The sequence below is a fragment of the Vigna angularis genome, chromosome 9 (assembly GCF_016808095.1).
Source record: "Vigna angularis cultivar LongXiaoDou No.4 chromosome 9, ASM1680809v1, whole genome shotgun sequence".
NCBI lineage: Eukaryota > Viridiplantae > Streptophyta > Magnoliopsida > Fabales > Fabaceae > Vigna > Vigna angularis.
Genome location: NC_068978.1, coordinates 24,324,653 through 24,347,603, shown reverse-complemented (window position 1 = coordinate 24,347,603; position 22,951 = coordinate 24,324,653). Strand labels below are relative to the sequence as shown.

Sequence of the window (22,951 nt, the reverse complement as noted above, 5' to 3'; positions counted from 1 at the left end):
TAAACAGAATAAAATATAAACAGATTACCTGAATATCCGGTTGGTTGTTTGTAACCGTTCGGTTCGGTTAATATTTTATACGATACATGCCCCCCAAGTCCGAGTTAAGCGGTCGGCTTTAGCCGTGGTTAACTATAGGACTGATGAGTTTTAGGGAGGCTGCGTTGGCGGAACCGAAAGCGTTCTACCGCTCGACCTTCAATAGGAACCGAGAGGAATTTACCTCTCGGCCTTTGACATTTGTCGAGAGGGTTTTACCTCTCGACCTTCAACCTTTAACCGAGCGGGATTTACCGCTCGACCTTCAATAGGAACCGAGAGGAATTTACCTCTCGGCCTTCGACATTTGTCGAGAGGGTTTTACCTCTCGACCTGCAACCTTTAACCGAGCGGGATTTACCGCTCGACCTTCAATAGGAACCGAGAGGAATTTACCTCTCGGCCTTCGACATTTGTCGAGAGGGTTTTACCTCTCGACCTTCAACCTTTAACCGAGCGGGATTTACCGCTCGACCTTCAATAGGAACCGAGAGGAATTTACCTCTCGGCCTTCGACATTTGTCGAGAGGGTTTTACCTCTCGACCTTCAACCTTTAACCGAGCGGGATTTACCGCTCGACCTTCAATAGGAACCGAGAGGAATTTACCTCTCGGCCTTCGACATTTGTCGAGAGGGTTTTACCTCTCGACCTTCAACCTTTAACCGAGCGGGATTTACCTCTCGACCTTCAATAGGAACCGAGAGGAATTTACCTCTCGGCCTTCGACATTTGTCGAGAGGGTTTTACCTCTCGACCTTCAACCTTTAACCGAGCGGGATTTACCGCTCGACCTTCGATAGGAACCGAGAGGAATTTACCTCTCGGCCTTCGACATTTGTCGAGAGGGTTTCACCTCTCGACCTTCAACCTTTAACCGAGCGGGATTTACCGCTCGACCTTCAATAGGAACCGAGAGGAATTTACCTCTCGGCCTTCGACATTTGTCGAGAGGGTTTTACCTCTCGACCTTCATCCTTTAACCGAGCGGGATTTACCGCTCGACCTTCAATAGGAACCGAGAGGAATTTACCTCTCGGCCTTCGACATTTGTCGAGAGGGTTTTACCTCTCGCCCGAGGGGGATTTACCGCTCGGTCTTCGACCTAGGAGTGCTTCCTAGGGAACGGGCTTTACCGTTCGTCGTTGAGAGGGCTTTACCTCTTGCCCGAGGGGGATTTACCGCTCGGTCTTCGACCTAGGAGTGCTTCCTAGGGAACGGGCTTTACCGTTCGTCTTTGAGAGGGCTTTACCTCTTGCCCGAGGGGGATTTACCGCTCGGTCTTCGACCTAGGAGTGCTTCCTAGGGAACGGGCTTTACCGTTCGTCGTTGAGAGGGTTTTACCTCTTGCCCGAGGGGGATTTACCGCTCGGTCTTCGACCTAGGAGTGCTTCCTAGGGAACGGGCTTTACCGTTCGTCTTTGAGAGGGCTTTACCTCTTGCCCGAGGGGGATTTACCGCTCGGTCTTCGACCTAGGAGTGCTTCCTAGGGAACGGGCTTTACCGTTCGTCGTTGAGAGGGTTTTACCTCTGCTATGAGCTAGGAGTGTTTCCTAGTGAACGGGATTTACCGTTCGTCGTTGAGAGGGCTTTACCTCTTGCCCGAGGGGGATTTACCGCTCGGTCTTCGACCTAGGAGTGCTTCCTAGGGAACGGGCTTTACCGTTCGACTTTGAGAGGGTTTTACCTCTGCTTTGAGCTGAAATTCTTGATCGAAATTGGTAACCGATGGTCGAGCGTGAATTGCTCGGTTTTATTCATTGCATAACGAAAGTTTAGTAAAATAACAAAAGTCTAAATCAAGAATTTAAACGTGACATTAAATAGAGATTGGGATTCTTATTTTCAGTTTATAACTCCGCGAACCGATCGTTCACGATGGCGAGCAGGACTACGACTATAGTCTCGCCTTCGTTCGTTCTTCCGATACGCTCGTTCGGGACTTCTTCTTGCTTCCTGTATGTACTTACGGAGGTGTCCTGCCCGAACGAGACGTTCTATTTCGTTTTTGAGCGTAATGCATTCTTCTGTAGTATGTCCACGATTCTGATGAAAATGACAGCGCTTCCTTTCATCTGCGTATCTTGGAGATGGTTTCGTTTGGAGTGTGAGAAGTTCAGCGTTTAGAGCTTCTTCAAGAACTTTTGCCCTAGGTGTGTTGAGGGGTGTATAATGATTAAATTTAAATGTTCGGGAAAACTCCCCGCTTTTACCATTATTGTCGAACGGTCGTTTACCGTCCTTTCTACCTCCACTTGCCTCAGTTTCTTGTTGTCGCTTTCTTTGTGAAATTCGCATGTCCTCCATGCGGATGAATTCGGCTATCCGTTCTTGGAGCTCCTCCATTGTTTTTGGGGGTCGCGCATACAACTTCTCAGCAAAGTACCCTGGTTTTAGACAGGAAGGCAAAGTGGTGATGATAAAAGATTGACTTACCTCTTTGACTCGTCGTGCAGTTTCCATATACCTTTTCATAAAGGCCTTCAAAGTTTCTCCCTTTTCCTGCTTAGTATTTACCAATTCTGCTGGCGTTACTTCCTGATTACGATTGGAGGCGTATTACCTTTTAAAAAGATTTTCCACAGTGGCGAAGCAATCCACCGTGTTTGGGGGAAGAGTGTTATACCACTCTAATGCTTCGTCCTTGAGTGATAAGGAGAAGGCTCTGCACATAACCGGATCACTGTCCGTGTAGAACACCATTGCATTGGTGAAAATCCTGAGATGATTGTCGGGGTCTGTCGAGCCATCGTACTTATCCAATACAGGAGGGTTCTTCTCTGGCATTGGAGCTTGCATGACGATCGCAGTGAAAGGGAGCAGACTGGAGGGCCGATCGGTTCGTAAGGGGGACGGTTCCCTTCTTCCCCGATCGTTCGGGTCAGTATGCCGAGATGGCTGCTGATTACGACTTCCAGCGTTATCATTGTGTTGGTTGTTACCCCGATCGGCTGTGGACTCCGAGTGTTGAGTTGACCGCTCGACACGACCTCGTTCTGCTCTCAACATTGTAATTTCCTCTGCGTGTCGTCGCTGCATCTCCTGTTGTGCGTGCGTTTGTGCTTGTATGGTTCTGGCCTGTGCCTGTATTTGCGCCTGCATCTGCGCTATCAAATCTCTGGTGTGTTGCTCTTCCTCCATGCTCCTCGTGGTCACCATTTGGGTTTGCCGCTCGGCCCCACGGTGGGCGCCAAAATGTTTCGGTGGAAGGTTTTGGGACCGAGAAACTAACCTGTTGATGCGCCTGTGCCGCTCGCTCGCCTCCAAACTCCAGCTGTTGGTCGATCGGTGTTGACGCAAGCCGATCGGTCTCCTTTTGAACGAGGGTGGATGTACCTGCAAAAGGTACTCCGACGCCCAAGTTAGGCGTGTGATTTGAAGAGCCTCGGCTCTTGGTTGAATGTTTAGTGAATGTTTATCACTACTGAGTATTGGAGAATAACGTAGAGTAAATAATGCGTAAGCGGAACCTACCTGGCCTTTGGCCTTGGCTTTGTATTTATAATTTACCTCATGGATCTTAAGCTGTTGATATAAGCCCAATAAAATATAAACAGAATAAAATATAAACAGATTACCTGAATATCCGGTTGGTTGTTTGTAACCGTTCGGTTCGGTTAATATTTTATACGATACATAACTTATATATTTTGTGTCCTCAATTATTATTTCTACTTTACTCTTTATAATATATTCTTTTATTCACTTTTCAAAGATTAATAGTTATATTTTTTCATTTATTCCACGAATTTTTGTTATTAACATACTTATTCTTATATTTATTGTCTTTCTCTTCTTTTATTTTATTTGTTGTGGATATTCCGTCTACTTTAAGTGTCTCTTCTCTTTTTTACTATAAGTATGATGTGTCTTAGGTTCTTGCAAGAATTCCAATCCACTTATTATTTTATCTGAGAGTGCTGGCAGTGGTGCAGTGTGTCTGATGCTTTTCTTTATGAGATCAAGTTTGTTGTAACAACAAAACTGTAATGATCATATTTAGGAAAGAATTCTAATTTTCATTCCTTATTTGCTATAAACAAAGAAAATCAAACAAGAATATGAAATTAGACATGAATGAGACGTCATTAGCTAGGGATGATAGGTCTAATAATGTCTATCAACAACCTGATCCGTATATAAGAAATCATACTTGCAATCCAATCTGTTACTCGCTAGATATTTGCATAAAAAATTGTGGATCTTTTCAATCTCCAGATACCGGTTGGATACCCGTTTTTAATTCGCAAATTTTTGAAAAATATATTTTATGAATTTTTAAATAAGATCTAAATTAAATTATAAGTTAAAGAGAAAATTTAATATATTTTCTATATATTAAAAGTACACAATATAACTTTTAAGCAAGTTAAAGAGAACAAATATTGAACAATTTTTGAAAAAAAAGGATATGAGGAGTAAACACCCTGAAGTCTCAATTTAGTCACAGGATTAACCCACAAATACTTGTATATGTATGAAACAGAGAGATAAACAGTGTCCAGGAGAACACAAATAGAACCCTAAACCCAAATTCCAAAAACAGAAGACAATCACAAAAATCCCCAAACGACAATCATCAAGGTCTTCTCTTTCGTGCAAAAATCAAATTTGCATCAACGAATTAAAATTTAGAAAAACTCAAAACACTCATTCGAACCTTAACCCCAAAATTGCATCACCAATCAACAGGAAAGAAATCAAGAAACGAACTCCTAAAATGCAAATCAAAATGTACAAAAGAAACCACAAAATAAAAGAACAAATAAAACCCTAATTTCAAATCCCAAATAGGAACAAAATCCCAATCAGAACCAAGAGAGAGAGGAAGAGGGAATGGAGCCTACTCCCTACAACGCGAGTTAAACCATAAGGAAGAAGAAAATAGTCTCCCTTAAGCGAGAATTTTCTAATTGGATTTTCTACATCTGTAATTCAACATCTAATATCTCTATTAGGATTAGGTCAAAAGTAATGTAACCCTTTTTTTTTCTTTTTAAAAAAAAAGATAATTGAAAGGAATCATAAGCCATTGTTATTAAAATTTCCCTTTTTTAAGAGTAATAAAAAAAATTTAATTTTAGAAAATATAAATTAAATTTTTATTATTTTTTTTTTCAAGTAACAGGTATCCGTAGATCAAATAGTATAATACCAGCATCCGACCCATTTAGAAGCGGATATTAAAATACCTGCTACCCGTTACCCGCGGGTAATAAATATTTGCAGATAATAATTATCCGTCGCGGATATCCGCGGGCACAGATCTTTTTGTCATCCCTAGACATCACAATCTAACATATTGATGAGTCAAGGAAGATTTGTCATAAAGATGTCAATCTTTGATTAAACTTGATGTTCTAAAACAAGAACCAAGAGAATCATCTTTTTATGAAAACCAATTTCATATAATGACCATCCAAGATGTCCACATCTATTTTTCGGGCTAGTATATATAATCACTAATATTAAGAATCCCTAAAATAACTAAAAACACAATTTGCAAGCACAACAAGTGAAACTCACCCAACAAATTCTACTAGCCCGAAAATTACAAATTGTTAAAAAAATTAAAAGCAAATTAAAAAATACTTTTAATTGCGTAAACTATTTTATAAGTGTGCCCAAGTCATGGTCATCGTGTCCTTTGAATCCCAAACTACATGGAGCATCACGAGCTTCAAAGAGTCATAGGTCCTTTGAATTACAATCGCTTCTCCTCATGTTCTTCTTGTATTGGATTAGAACATAGTCTTCTATCATATCCTTCTTCTTGAAGAGAATTTCTTCTCAAATCTGTACCACTTGAAGACTTCTTCTCTTGAGGTGGTGAAGGAACAAGGGTGTTAGACGATGTGCTCTCAAATAGCTCAAGTATCAAGTTAGGCTTTTTCCTTTTTATAGACGTGGCTATTGCTTTCCCTTTCTAAGATGCAGGGATTTTTTTGCATAGCTCTATGTTGTGGTGTCATTCCACATAAATTTATCAACCATAAGTTAAGTTTTTCCTCTTATAATCAATCAATTGGCTCAACAACCTCAGATGTTTAACATGCATCAACATTCAATCAAAAGTTCAACATTAAATTTTCATCAAAATTTTTCTTATGCATGTTTTCATCATGTTCGAACCAAAATTTTCATCAACATCTACAACATGCATTTCATCACCAATAATAAAAAATAGGGTATTCCTTGAATACTTAATCTTCTTGCAAATTTGACATGCAAGAACAAAAGTTAATGTTTTTATGGAAAAAATTTGCATTTGATCTTTCTTTAGTCAAAAATGAGATGTCCAACACTTCCAAATCATTCATTCAACATAAATTTACATGCAAATGTAAATTCACAAATAAGGGTCTTCAAGCTATAGATTGGGCTTGAACGAACCCTAATTTACGAACAAAGAGTTAGAAAAAGAATTAAACGTTCATGTTGTACTTACAAGATAAATGTAGAGAAGAAAGTTGGAATGATGAAAGCAAGATAATTCGTGAAGAAAGTTGGAATGGTAGAATGAAGATTTCAGGAATTCTAGAGGTTTTAGAGGGTTTGAGAGTGAGTGGGGTGACATATTGGGTAGTGCGTTTTAAATGAAAAGCTTTATATAAGGCTTAAACTTTTAAAGTTCAACATTTTAAACCCACTATTTCTCACCCACGAATATCGGCTTGAGCGCCAACTCTACCGCTTGAGCCATAGGCTCTGTTAGAAATTTCTTACTTTTAAAAACTCACTCACTATCTTGTATGATCCTACATGAATTCCTCTGAAATGATCTAGTCTTGTATAATCCTACAGCTCTCTAATGATGCAAACATTATGCACATCATGACAGAATATGAATCTACTCATGCGAACAAGAAAACAATCAAACAATGCTAATAATTAAAAACTAAAGCAAACAATTAAGCAACCAATTTTAAATAAATAAAACAATATTAGATTCCCAAGTTCCATTTGAAGCAATTGGCTACACCAAACGTTTCCAAAACTGCCAATTCCAACACGTAAAGTTTAAGCTAGCAACTTCTAACTATTGTTAAGATAAACTTGTCTACAACACTTTTTATTTTGAAGTTTAACAAACAATACTAAAACGAAGTCGTCTTAAGTGTGGTCTGAGTTTCTCAAACAATCAAAACAAAGGAATATAAACAAAGAACGAGATTACAATAGTCAAAACAGTAACTGTTACAAAAGCAACATGAGAACACCAAGTATAAATTAGAAGATGTCTACACAACAAGTCTATTGAAAAGCTGAACTCAACATATGACAATTAATGAAAGAAATAAAATAACATAAGAATTAAAACATTTAAATTCACATAAGAAATATTCAAGTATAAATAATAAAACACTAGGAATCCAAAGAGTGTTTTGGCAAGAAAAGTTACACAAATAGTGTCACTAGGAAGAAAAGAAAGGCTACCAAAGAGAAAAGGCAAAAATCAACTAGTACCTTAATACATCAAATAGACCAACAAAAGAAGGCCAACGAAGTGTTAGTCATCTAAGAATCACAACACAAATAGGAAAACAAGGCTACTAGGAACAAAGGATTTTATAAGGACACTAGTAAAACAAAGGTTTTTTAACGCGCTATATACGTCTCGGTTTTACTGAAACCGAAGCGTATAAAAGTGCGGTGGCATTATCGTAGTTTTAGCGAAAGTATATGACTCAGTTGCCCAGGAACCGATGCCTAAAGGGGATACTGCCACGATTCTGAGAACAATCGAGACAAAAAACTCTACTCCCACTTGCAAAAAGGACTTTTCACTTGACAGCTTTTCTGAATAGAGTTTCTGCCTCAATTATCTAAGCAACTGAGGCATTAGAGGAGGTGAGAGAGTGAAAGGAAAAAAGATGGATCAATCGTTAACACTATCAAATCTGCTTCACCTCCACAACTCCCTCGACCTAACCACCTCCCTCCTCTCCTACTCACTCTCATCAACCACCGCCAACCCCTCCTCCATGTCCCCCTTCCTTTTCTTCACCATCGCCTCCGTCCTTTCCTATGTCTCTTCCACGCACCCCTCATCCTCCCTTCCCAACCCCAACGTCGTCGCCACCAACAACAACAACCCCAACATCACCACCACCAACAACACCTCCTTCGACTACTCCGTCTCCGCCTTCCTCGCATACTGGCATATGTATTGGGTTCTGTTTTACTCAGTAGTTAGGTTTTATTAAGGTATCGAAAGCACACTTATCTACTGCAAGAGAGCTAGAGAAATAATTGTCAGGAGGTTTCTGGTGCTGCTGGGATTTGACTCAGAGAAGTGAATCAATTGTCCAAAACAAGGGATGTGCATGTCGTTCTTTCACATCTGGCCGCAATTAGAGAAGTGGCCTAATTAACCAATGCACGAATATATTTGGTACAAGAAGATATGGGATTTTATGGAAGGGAAAGGGCTCCTCGCCAGAAGCTGAGGAGTTTGTGCCTGATGGTGATACATTGAAGGAAAGCAACTATTCATTTGAGGATGGTGGTCCAAGTTTATTTGATGGTGATACAGAGCCTGTTGATACAAATCTTATGAGAACAGTTTATGTACCGATAGATCAAAACAAATCGGAGGCTGGTTTCTTGATCAAGAGCTTGCCCACAAAGGGTCCTTTTTCGGAAGATCTCTCAATTCGTGTTCCTACAAAGAAACCAAATCCAGTTGTTCTTACCCCTACGCAAAGTCTAGTTGAAGAAATAAAAGACATAGGGAACTTGGCCTTTTTGGGTCCTCGGGCATCACAGAATACTGAGAACTCTCTCCTACCTCCTAATGTTGAGGAAAAAGAATGTGTTTGGGATGCTTCTTTGCCTCCAAGTGGAAATGTCAGTCCACTAAGCAGTATTGATAGTACTGGTATTGTCACTGCGATGAGCATTGTTAATAGTTGTGCTAGTACATATTGGAGTGATGCAATGACTAGTGATGCAATGACTAGTGATGACATGCTTGGTTTAGATAGAAACTGTGATAGTACTAAAGGGAGTGTAAGGGGGGATTCACTAGAGAGTGCAAAAACTAGTGCTAGTTGGGCAAGTCATAACAGTGGCCTAAGCGAAAACAGCAACTGGAGCAACATAAATGGTAGGGCCAATAAGCCTCACAAAGGAAATGATTCTAGGTGGAAGGTTATTCCTATCATTCAATTACAGGATGGAATTCTGGGCATGAGTCATTTTAGATTACTCAAAGGTCTAGGATGTGGTAACATTGGAAGTTTATATCTTTCAGAACTGAGTGGAACTCGGTGTTATTTTGAAATGAAAGTTATGGATAAGGAATCCCTAGCAAGCAGAAAATAAGTTAACTAGAGCACAGAGAGAGGGAGATATAACAGTTGCTGGACCATCCATTTCTATGAACTTTGTATACACATTTTGAGACTGACAGATTCTCGTGCTTGGTGATGGAATATTGTCCAAGCGGTGATATGCACACTTTAAGGCAACGACAACCTGGGAAACATTTCTCAAAATATGCAGCACGATATGCTTTATGTTTCTCCACCCACTTCCACGACAGCCTCCTCTACCACCGCCTCACCTCTAGCGACATCGTCTAGGACAAGGTCATTAGCGTTCGCGGCCACCACGTGAGGCCTTACATGGTCGGCGATTGGTGCTTCCCTCTGCTGCCCTTTCTTCTCATCCTGTTCTTCCCCAGCGGGATGGGCACCCCACACAGAACTTATTCGATGGAATGATCATGAAGGAAAGGTCCATGGTGATGGAAGGGGAAGATATTGCCTCGGTTCTAAAGGAAAAGAGGCGTAAAGTCCTGAAAAAAAAATCAAAAACACTACTACTTCGGTTACCATTGAACCGAGGCAAAATCTTACCATTTTTTGCCTCGGTTCTGAACCGAGGCATAAAGGGGTAGACTTTTTGTCCCGCTTGTATATGTCTCGGTTTCGAAACCGATGCCTATGGACGAAAATAATCGATGTCGTTTCTCTTGACTGCACTAGTGGGAGCATTTTTAAACAATTTTCTAGGAAATTCATCAATAAGTAAACATCACTGAACAATGATAAAAAAAACTCTAAAATAGCTGAAAAAATAAAATGATTGAAAAGATGTATTTAAAAGAACATCTCAAAATCCAAAAACTCATAAGATGCTTGCTAAACGCATGGTGTAAACAAGACATACCACCAAACACGTCAAAAAGAATCTTGTAGTCTTGGACAATAATAAACTCCCGGTATGCCTCAACTGATAAAAGTGTCAGATAGTGCCCTTAGAAAGAACATTAAAAAGTCTCAAATGATGTGTTGGAAAACATCGTGCTAAATGCGTCTGTTAGAAAAACCTAAACTATTTACACGAGCTAGACGAACTCTTATCATAAAATGATGAGTTTGGTAAACACACCAAGAGAACAAATCTTGCTCCAAAACACATGATAAAAGACATCCCACCAAAAGCACCCTTGAAAACAAAAAGTAACTACACTAATTTGGAAGGCCTACAAACCTCTATGGTTGAGCTTGGAAAGGAACTACTTCTTTTTCACAAGAAGAAAAAAAGTTGTCTCTGCTTAGAGACCTCATAGAAAATAATGTGTGTCAAGAAGCAATGGTGACAATGTTTTCCTCACAAACCCATTCCCTTCCTTCGCCTTCCTCGAAACCCCTTCTCTTTGTTCCATGATGATTTCCTTCCCCTTCCTTTTTTACGTTTGTCAATCAGGAAGAGAAAATGGTAAGCTAGATAGATATTACATCGAGGGAAGTAATGTAATATTAGGACATTACATAATATAATCGGATGAAATATGAAATTAAATTTTGTTATGACTAAAATCAAATATATATATATATATATATATATATATATAAATCTTTATTTTTTTTTGTTTTGCTTTGATAGATAAATCTATGTTAAATTTGATATTTACGCTCTCATAATAGATATTGAGATCTTTGTTGTTGCATATCATATCATGGACACATATGACTTAAGGAAGTCATATTCTTTACAAAATGATAATCATCTAATAATATATATATATATATATATATATATAATATGCTCTAATAGTACTATAAAATGATTAGACGATATACATTATGCAATATTAAAAGTTGATGATATGTTTACTCTAATAATAATATTCCTCTCTAATATCTTGTTAAAAAGGAAATAATACTTTGATACAATGATTTGATATGAAAATATTATGCTTTAATATAGATTTTAACACAAAGATGCACTAAAGGAAATGTAAGAAAAGAAAAGTTTTATATCTCAAGCCAAGAGGGGGAGGTGGTTGAATTGGATTAACCTTTTTTAATGATCTTTTTAAATCTTTATGAGTTCTTGGCTTCTTGAAATCAATAAACAAATAGTAATGAATCAACAAGTAGAGAAAGAGTAGAGAAAGATCAAGCACACAAACAATCTATACTGGTTCGACTATCAAAAGCCTACATTTAGTCCTCCTTCAATAACCTTAGTTGAAGGAATTCCACTATAATGATTCATTATATAAGAATACAGAGACAACCCTCTCAATGCACTTCTCTCACCACACAAAATCAAAATAGCAACGCAAGAGATGAACACCCTCAATCCTTACAAATACAAAGAGCAATCTCAACTCTTAACCCTTGGCTATCCCCGCATAGGTACACAATACAAATTGTTTAAAGAACCTAATCTTTAATACACACTCTTCAAGTGCAAAATGAGTCAAAACCACTTTAGCAAAAAGTCTTGAATGAATCTTGATGTGTAATCAACCAATGAAGCGTAAATCCTCCAAGAATGTTTCTTGAAACCTCTTGTAATCAAAGCTCAATATGAATGTTATTATTTGAAATTTGTAACATTATTGAAATAAGTTTCAAGTCACATATATATAGCATTTTTAAAACATGTCGTAGTATAATCGATTATGTTAATTGCATAACCAATTATGCTTTTTCCCTGTTTTAATATATTATTCTATGTGTGTTATCATTTAATCACTTAAGCATATTTATTGATTCACTTAACAATCTTAACATATTAAGCTATTTATGTAATGGATTAGACTATTTCTCTGTTGTAATTGATTATCAAACTTAGGTAATGGATTATTTCCCCACTTAGACATATTAGCCATCCATTTCCATCCTTAACAGATTATATCAGTAACAGAGCAGTTTGCCCCTGTTAATTTTCTAAGTGATCTGGCAAAATCTAACAGATTATATAACATATTTAATTAATTATTTATACTAGAAATGAGATTATTAATTTGTTTCAAGCTTGATTCATTCAACATTAATGGAATTACATATTTAGCACAAAGATGATAAAGATAAAAAATTTGTCATGTAATTTGTTATGCAAGAAACCATTAATAATCATTTAATTGTTCATCATGAACAACTAAGATATAAAGAGGTTAACCTCCTCCTATCAACAGGAAATTTTTGAGAAATATCACATTTTCTCTGATAAAGGTTAAACAATTCAAGGGGAGCTAGGAGTAAGGGGGAGCACACTTAAAGTACACATTACTCACTAAGATAGAAAACTACTATCTTAACCAAACACTTTCAAATTTATCCTGAAATATACTTTGTTTAGCATGAGTATTTGTTAAAAATAAAAAAGAGGGAGATTGTTAAGACAAAAATAATCTAGAGCATACACTGTCTAAGCAACCCAAGTTTTTAAGTTTAACAATTAACATTAAACAAAATATTACTATGTAGGAAAAGTTGTTTGAAACAAGTAGTGTCTAGTAAAGAAACATCTTATAACATTTGAAGCGAATAGATGAAGTAATGCTTTCTAAACTGAACTATTTAAATAGACTAAGAAAATTTATGAATAACATCTAAGAACAAGGGTCTCTCATTGAAATATCTCAATAGACTCTATGAGAAAAATATGCTGGCTTCTTATTAAAATAGAGGTTTATCTCTTATATGACACTAAGGTTAAAAGAAATGTTTTTATTCAAGACAATCTTATATCAAGCAAAGCCTTCTATAGTATCGTCTAATAAGTGACCACCAAATGATTTAGCCTTGAGAAAGCATTTTATAATGAATACATTTGACAAATGATAAAATGTGTTGAATATGTTACACTGCTCAACATTTATCAACATTTAAAACACTTAATGCGTGTATGAAAAAATACTTTGATGTTTGTATATTTTGTTTATTGATATTCGTACAGATCAATAAAGCAAAAAGATATTATTATAATCATGACACCCACGAAAAAGATGTTGTGAGAGAAGAAGAACATTATGAGAATGTTTCCTTGAAGCCATTTTCTCTATCACATCGTACAAGCTCAAGTTTCACTTAAAGTTATAAGAAAAATGTTTGGACCCTACAAAGTAGACTAAAGTTTGACTTCACATAAAAAAGCTATCAACTCTTAAGAAGTCAACTTCTTAGTCTAACGATCATATTTCAAGAGAAGTTATATATAGAAGAAAGCTTGAACAAAAGATGTTGTTGATGAAAAAGGAAAGAATAACATAAGAAGTATAACAACGCGAAAAGAGAGAAAATCTAAAGTGTTCTTACATTGTCTGATGGTTCGTATCTTTTGAAGAAAAACATCTTTGCAAAGAGGGAAAAACTTTCTAGTGTCACAAATTGAATTATATTTGAATATGTATCCTTTCGCTCAGAGTCACTTATTTGTACCTTGTAGAAAATCCATTTGTGGCTTTGTTGTATGTTTTAGAGACAATTCAAATACTTGGTTGTTCAGCTCAAGTTGAGTTGAACATCTAGACAGTTGTCTAGGTTAGATCTTGAAGAGGTTAAATTAGCTCTAGTCAGGTTGACTAGTGAACTAGGAGTTGTGAGAATACTTCTTGAGATCTTGGAGAGGCAAAACTCATGTAATCCTTGAAAAGATTACTAGAACCCCTAAGCGTTCTTAAGGGAGAACTGAACGTAGCTTAAGTTGCGTGAAACAATATAAAAATTTGTGGTTTATTGTTTCTCTATCTAGAACATTTTCCATTTACTCGTACTATTGAAACCTAGCGCCTAATCATCTTAAATCTTTTACACATTATCTTTGCTAATTTGGGAAAAGATTTTGGAAACATTGTTCACCCGCCTAGTGTTTTCCTATAATTTAAAAATTCATCGAATTTAGGTCAACACCTATGTCGACCTTCATCCTAGGTTGGCTTGTCTCAACATCGGTTTGAGTTGGATCGTCTCGACTTTCAAGCCCTTTCGACCTGCCTCAAACATCAGCCTCAATCGACATGTCTCGAACTTCGACCATAGTCAACTTGTCTTTATCTTTGGCTCACATTGACCTTCGACCCAAACCAACCCATCTTAACCTTTGGCTTGCATCAACCTATCTCGACTACTGGTCCAGATGACTTCTCTCGACCATCAGCCTATGTTGGCTCGTCACAACCATCGACCTTGGTTGGCAATTTTTGATCTTCGGCTCGACCTGACTCATCTTGAACTTGGACCTCGTGTGTCTTGACCTTCGACCTCGCCCGACTTGATCCATATTGACCTTGGATCCAACCTAGGCCATCTAGACCTTATGTATCTAGACCTTTGGGTTAACACAACATATCTCTACCTTTGACCTAGGCCAACATGTTTAGACCTTTGGTCCATGTTGGCCCGTCTCAACCTTAGGCTTGAGTTGACCCATCTCAACCTTTGGTTCGAGATGATCTATCTTGATGTTTGTTCCAAGCCAACTTGTTTCAACCTTTGACCTAAGCCAGTTCATCTTGATCACTGATTCTAATCAGTTTATTTCAACCTTTAGTCTGAGTAGTTAATCTCCTCCTTCAACATGAGCCAACCAAAAATTTAGATTGAATTTTTCATATTTGAAAATCTAGATTAAAAAATGAATATCCAATAAAAAAATTATAAAATGCAAATTATATTAAAATCCCATATTTAATAAAATAAATTTTAAATGGATTAAAGATTTAATAAGATAAATTTTAAATGGATTGCATTAGAGTAAAAGTAGATCAGATTGACATAAATGGATTTTGCCCACCCCTAAAGTTGTGTTCGTTTCAATCTACTATTTAAGATGATTTATGAAGAAGGAATTACGAAATTTATTGTGTTCGTTTTTAAGGATTTAAAAGTGAGTGGATTTGAGGGATTACAAAAAAAGTGAATCCTCTTATGGTAGGCGAGATTTATGATGATTACAAGTAAAATTATCAAATACCCTTTATATTTAACTCAATTTACTTTACAAATACCATTATATTAGTCCCTGTAACCTATTCCAATCAAGCAAGAACCGGTTCCAACGTATTGGTTTTTTCCATGGGTTTGCTGCTACTGCCAAGTTCATGTGAAGCTTCTTTTGGTTTTTCATTTGCTTTCACTATGCAGATTTAAGATAAATTCTTGAAGCAAGGACAATATTCCTGAGGCTTCAATTACATAGTGCACCATTTCAAAAAAAATTTACTCCTTTGACTCTCCTTCATAGAACCACGCTATTAAGTAGTGGTTGGTAGGATTGGTGGCTTATAATAAGTGTCATTGGGTGAGATATAACCACTGCTGCGCGCTGCTGGAGTTTTCACGCAAGGAGAAACTTTCAAGAGAGTAGAAGAAGGTAAGAAAGTATGTTGAAAGAGAACCTAAGGTTAGTGTTTTGTCACTCTTTTGGGTGTACTGTGTGTTTATTGTATGATGCAGGTTTGCAAAGATGAGTCGAAGAGTTGGAGATAAAGAACAAGCAATCATACATGCATCCCCATTGAAGTGGATCTTCGTGGAAGAGGAGGACATTGCTGGAACCGCGAAGACCAAATCCGATTCCACTTGGAGCTATATTCGGTTATGTTACCTTTATTTGATTCCACCAAAGGCTGTATTCGATTATAGTCTCCATACTCGGTTCCCCAATCTGGTATTCGGTTCCCACATGCATTACTTATTTGTTTCCATATGTGGCTATTTACGTAAAGCATATATGTTAAACTAAAATGGATGATGTATGTATTATTAGGCCGGTGAAAATGTTGGTCTTCTTCTCCGTGTTCTGAGGCGTAAAGATATTCAACATGGTCAAGTTAGTTGCCGGAAACCGGAAACTTCATGCTGGAAACTGGAAACTTTTCTTTACTGCTTGAAATTGATTTTTCAAGACAAAGATTTACCTTGAGAGAAGGTGGCAGAACAGTTGGTGCATGTGTTGTGTCAAAAGTACTAAGCTAATACCGTTCTCTGTGACTCAAGTTTTAGTCTACACATTTGCCAAAAGGGGTTGGAAGTCTTGAGACCTGACTATTAATTAGGGGTGGGCAAAGTACACTATACTGCACTGCACTATAAAAATTTATAGTTAACTATAAAACAATTTAAGAAAACTGAACTGAACTAAATAATAGTTCAGAGTAACTGAACCGAACTATTTTTTAGTTAAGTTATAGTACAGTGCAGTTTAGTAAACTATTTTTCAGTTTACTATAGTATAGTTCAGTTTGATGCAAAGCAAATCCAGTTACAAATGCATCTTGCTTTTTAAAATCCTTAGTTCAAAGGTGGTGCAGAAGCAACTAAAAACTGTCCAAAAAAAGTACAACAATGATATAAACAGTGATTAAATAAAATATTTATACAAGCTTCTTTCAAACTAGTAAGTTATGCTATGATCTCATACATACCCAGATGTAGAATAAACACATTTTCGTAGCATGAAGAGAAAAGAAAAACAGAAGTTCAGGATGATTTCTCCTTCAACATCAGTATGAACAACATTATCAGCATACATTAATATTAAAATTCCACTCATTTGAAAATTATTAATGTTTCAACATTAAAATATTCTACACTTAATTTCCCAAAAGCATCCTGTAAAGCATTATGTAAATACTGCGTAACATGTACTCATTATGATGACATCAGGAATATAATCCAAAGTATGAAGCTACTTTACTATATATATACTATATATACCAACTCAGCATAATTGCTTATTCAAAAGTAAGTGTTCTGGTATCTTCTAAAAGAATATCACATCTCATAGCTACAAAAACCTGTAGCAGTTTTTCAAAGAAAACAAACTAATTTGATCTTAAAGTTTAAAGGAACTATGAAAGTAGTAGTAGGAAAACTGAAAAGTAATCACCAATTACTACCAGGCAAAGCATAATCAGTTACATCTTTTGTGCTGTCAGAATTATGATATTTGTAAATAACAGTTTCTATTATCTTGTTAAGAAAACAACTTCTCATTCTGAAGCATTCTTTTAACTTTTACACTTTATATGAGTTGCAGTAAAAACTCTTTGAATTGAAGGAATGGACAATAAACAGCTTGGACAAAGATATTTAAAACCTATTTTACTATACCAGGTCTTTTTCCCTTCAGTGACAGCAACTTCAGTGGCTTCAGATTTTCCTTTATCACCTGCTGCAATGGCAAACCTTTTGAGCAATTCATTGTTCCATCTATGCTTGTGCAAGCCACTAGAACCATGGATGGTGAAGGAAGATGAAGCAAACAACCTTCCTCGCAAATCTTTCAAAGCCAAACGTATTGGTCTCCTCTGTATTTGGAAAAGTAAAATAAATATTAAAAACTTCATAAAACCATTGTTAGGGAAAACAAGACACAATAGTCATTAAGTTCAAGCTCAAGAATAACATCTTCAATAGCCTTACATTAAGGTCGAGGACTTACATCAATGCTTCTTTCTTGATTTTCAATCATCCAAATTAATAGCAGCACTTAAAGGTCCCACTTCATCTTGAGATGTTATCTCTACAAAAATAAAATAAAATATTTAATCATTTTTTAACACGTAAAATATAAATTAAAAAATATATAAATTTGTCATATAATCTCACCTTGCTCAAATTTCTCAAGTTCTTTAGGATCCTCGTCAAAAAGTATAGAGAAAGGTGTTCCTTTTAACCAATCTTGTGTGCAAACAAGCACTTCCACTATTTTAGGCGTTAGGCAACTACGATAAGGACTAACCACTCTTCCTCTTGTACTGAATGCACACTCTGATGCTACGGTAGAGATAGGAATGGCTAACACCTCTCGAGCCATGTTCGCAAGGATAGGAAATCTAGTCGAGTTGACTTTCCACCAATGTAAAATATCAAGCTCAACTGACTTCATATAAGGTTCAGGATCCTCTCTCAAATATTTATCAAGTTCTGATATATAATCAAATCTACGTCCTGTAGCTCTTAGGTAGAAACTCATGCCATGAGGATCATCATCATCATCATCATCTAGTTGAGATTATCGTTGGCTACTTTGAGAACCCTCCTCAATACCTTGATATTGTTCATAAAGTGTTTTTAAAGATGACAATAATTTTGATTTCAATTCATTGGCCATACTAGATTCAAAGAGGTAGTCAATAAAGTAATTAACAAAATCCAACTTACTCCTAGGGTCAAGCACAACAGCAATCAATAATAAGATATTAATTCCATTAGGATTTCCCCAATATTTTTCATACTTGCCCTTCATCCTCATTGCCATCAATTTTATGCTCAAATCACTACTCTCAGAATATTGTTGAATCCTTTTACCAATTCCAAACACCTCCTTCATATACATATGACTGGTGACATAAGAAGAACCAGAAATGCGTAGGGTAGAGTCATAAAACATCTTTAAAAATGGTAGAATAGATCTCGCATATTCCCAATCCTCTTCTAATGGCACACCACCATTACTTTTGGCCATTTCAACACTAAATTTCTTATCTTGCATATCTAGCAAGACAAAGGCATCTTTGTACTTCAAGCTTGCCTCTAACATTAAGTAAGTTGAATTCAACCTTGTTTCAACATCAAGACAAACAATACCTTTGTAAGAAATTCCCTCTTGTTCAACACATGCCTTGAATCTAGCAAATCTAGCGGGAGAAGATTTCACATATTTAACTGCGCTTCGAATTTTTGAAATTGAATCTTTGATTTCTTTTAAGCCCTCCTTCACAATTAAACTTAATATATGAGCACAACAACGCATATGAACATATTCTCCCTTTAAGACGAGACAATTCCATGATAACATCCTTCTTTTGAGGTACTGGACCCCAACATCATTTGCTGTAGCATTATCCACAGTGATGCTAAGGACTCGCTTCAACTCCCAATTATTCAAACAAGCCTCACACTGCTTTGATAGAAACATTTTCAACTTTGCTTTTTCCTCTTCATAGAGTTCCCATATTTCATGCATCAATGTAGTGCGGGATGGGACTTCAAATCGTGGTTGCAAGGACCATGCAAAGTCACGGAAGTCCTCATTTTCCACAAATCGAAAAGGAAGCTCAGACTTCACAAACATCTTCACCAACTTCATTCGAGATGCATTTTGGTCAAATTTAGAAATAGTTGGTGAGGGGCTAACACTAACTTCTGCAATTGATGATGAAAGCTTTTGCCTTTTGAATGCTTCTCTATTAGGATTTTCTTTACATCTCGCCAAATGATTCCTTATCCCACTTGTTCCAGCCAAATATTTAATCAAATCACCATAATAATTGCATTTGGCCTTCTTCTCAGAATGTGGTTTTTGTTTAGTAAAATGTCCCCACACATCTGATCGACCCTTACTATTCTCAGTTGACGATGAATCGATACAAGGAGGTAAATAATCCATTCTAGAAGTATTTGGTGTGAGTGTTTTTACCGTTTCTGACATTCACGTCACTACATTAATTAAGAGTTGAATCAAACAAAAGGCAAATTTATCTAAATGATGATGATGATATAGGATCTGAAAAAATCTAAATGATGATGATATAGTTTTGTAACATGTTATGTAACCTAAACAACAGCAAACACTGCTACTGCTATTCGAATTATTGTATGTAATGGACTTAAGTATGGAATCTAAATCTCCATTTGACAAAAGGATCTTTCCTATTTTATTATCTCCTTTATGACACATAATTTCTTATTGTAAACTTAGCAAATGTCTACGTATGCTTTCAGTTCAAGGTATTTATATTTGTATATATTTACTTGAATTAACTATGTACAGTTTTTTAGACTCGTATATTTATTAGTATTTATTTGAATATTAGGAGAACTAAATATTTTCAAAATAAGAAAAATAATTTAATACGCTAGATCTTATGGTTTATACAAAGGTAATTCGCTACCATGTACGTAATATGTGAAATATGCTCTAGATCTATATTTGAGTGGAATGATTTGCTCTAATATTCTTGACATACTTCATATTTGAGTGGAATCCCTTCTTCAGGTACCCTCTCTCTCTCTCTTTCTCTCTCCCTCCACTTTCCAGATTTGTTTAGATAGTTTATTAATTATGTGTTACAATGATAGGGTTATGTGGGTCACTTGTCTCGTCCAATGTTGGTGTTTCATTACTGTTAAATCTGTTTCTGCATTATTATATTGAATAAATTTATATCTTCACAAGGGTCTTCTAAAATTTGCGTATTATTAGCTAAAAAAATAGGCTATTAGCCTATTATTAGTTTTTCAATTAAATTACTGATAACAGATGCATGATGGTTCAGTGCAGATAAGTTTAGCTCTTAAAAATTTGAGTTTTACCTTACTGAATCCAAAAAACTAGTTCTTAAAGTAAGAGGAGTACATCATTTATATATTCCATTGCTCATATGCTAATGAATGCATGATTTTTAACACTAACCATAGAATCTAAATCCCTATAGTGAGTTATGCAGTTATGCCATGGTTCAAGAAGATAATAGCCATTAAGATACCCATCCCTGCTGTAGTGACTACATACATATTCTGTTTAAGGAAAAATGAGGACTAAACTTCCAAAAAGAATAAGATCAAAATTTTGGTAATCAAGATATATAATATTCACAGCAATTAAAATTAAGTCCAAAATGCACGACATAGTTACCTGGCAATAACCAAGATCAAAGTTGTAAAATGAATAGGTCAACAGTATATCTCGTAGAATATTTACATTTGGATTATCATCCCCTTCATAGAAAGGATCGATCTATCAGTTCTCACCTTCAAAAGCACAAGATAATTAAAACTCCATTAGCATCTTTTATTTGTTCATTTATAGTCATTCAAATTTAAGATCTATTCCACTAGCTTACCACATCTTTCTCAATAAGCCATTTCCTTTCCCTGAATTTTGTGAATCTTTTAGCCTGTGCAGAGGATATACTCTACAGAGAAAAAAAAACATTACAAAATTATATTTTGACTTGACCGACAGCTTACAGAAATAAAGCAGAAAAACAATGTTACAAGAGATGGTAAATACATTATTAGAATTCATAATTAGAGAAAAAACAATGTATAATTTATATATAAGCTAGAAAGTGTATCAATAAATTTGACTCCAAAAATGAAAGTGGTACACCAGGATTTTCAACACGAATCCTTTTTAATCCATTTCATCATTGCATCCAAGAAAATAAAGGAAAGTAAAAGCTCTTTTATATAGTTTTCATTTTTCTATTGGTTTCAACATTCAAAACTTTGAAAGAAAAAGCTTCGAAGTAACAACTGAGAAGCTTTTATATAGTTGTCCATGAGTTTAGATAAAGCAAAACTGCTAGTGTAACCAAGCTAAACAGGGTTAAATATAAAATGATTCATCTGTTTTAAATTTTATTCACACAGTCGAAGTTTATTCACACAGGCTCCTGCCCTGGCTGCCAAGAAACTGGACAGTATGATTCCAACAAAGTTTCTACTTATTCAATTCCAAAAAGCATATACGATTCTTCCAATGTGTTATTCGGTTCTATATGTTCACCTAAAAATTATAATTTCAACTAAGATGAAGCAACCAAAAGAATTAATATTATTTATAATAATAATAATACAATTTTCATGAAGTGGGTGATGACATGGACCCTATTTTGTAAACTCACAATCAGTATGGTTCCAATGCTTTGCTGACATTATGCAATCTAAGAAAACTCATGTCTAGACATTTTCAAGAGATCAAACAAAACCATTCATTATATTTGTAAACACAACCCAAAAACCAAGGAGTTAATTGATGATTTCAGACACGCTTAAAAGAGTCCTTGAAGACCGAATGACCAAAAATTTCAAACAAGACAACAAGGATTCAACCTATTGATTCAACTGCAACTTTTGATTTCTGCTACTCCAACCTATTGATTCAAATTTCAAAACAATAATGTCCATCAAACAGAAGAAGATGAAAATGAACCGACTTCATAATCCCCCGCAAAAACATAAATTCATTCGACCCATTTGTAATAAAATCTATTATCACCAATGACTCCATTTGAAAGTAGCGAAGAACAAATTCATTTACCGAATCAGGTCTTTCAGTGCAGGGACCACCAACGAAAGCAATGATCCTAGCCCTAGTCTTGGGATTACAAGCACCAAGCAACACTGCTGCTATGCTCAACGCCACGCCGGTACACTATGCAGGGCACTTCCCAATCGAAACCGGTCACGCTAGTACACTGTGCAGAAGGTTTGAATTGTGTAGGGTTTTCGTTGGAGGAGGAGGTCTTGAAGTGCGTAGGGTTTTCGCTCGCTGAGAGAAAGTGGAAATGAGGACTCAAAAGACTTAAAAGAAATAAAAACAGAGTTCACACCAGTTCACACAGTTCAAACCAGTTAACTGTACTAAAAGTATAATAGGTTCAGTTTATTTAAACTGAACCAAAAATAAGTTATTTACTTTTTAGTAAAAATAGATTAGTTTATTTTAAGTATAATATAACACAGTTAACTGTAATTCAGTATAGTATAATTACTTTTGCCCAGCCCTACTATTAATTATCCTGAAAAATACAAACCATGTGCCAAGTAATTATCATTTAGCGGTTGTGTTGGATGAAGTTCAATAATTTGAGTAAAATTTAGAGAAGTTAATCTTCAATGTTCATTTTTGTAGTGCATAATTTTCAACATGCC

The 22,951-nt window shown here is 36.1% G+C and overlaps 1 protein-coding gene and 1 long non-coding RNA gene across 2 annotated transcripts; one reads left to right on the top strand and one right to left on the bottom strand.

Annotated features, from left to right (window-relative positions):
• Positions 1–7,912: 7,912 nt before the first annotated feature.
• Positions 7,913–9,625, top strand: LOC108346693 (serine/threonine-protein kinase D6PKL2). The gene is given in 4 exon segments (XM_017585753.2): positions 7,913–8,212; positions 8,463–9,362; positions 9,364–9,380; positions 9,382–9,625. Coding segments are annotated over 4 exon segments (1,461 nt in total).
• A 7,600-nt stretch (positions 9,626–17,225) lies between these two features.
• Positions 17,226–22,558, bottom strand: LOC128194074 (uncharacterized). The gene is made up of 2 exons (XR_008245380.1): positions 22,338–22,558; positions 17,226–17,595 (listed from the first exon to the last, which is right to left on the bottom strand). It is a non-coding gene; the product is annotated as an uncharacterized LOC128194074 (long non-coding RNA).
• Between the last annotated feature and the right edge of the window lie 393 nt (positions 22,559–22,951).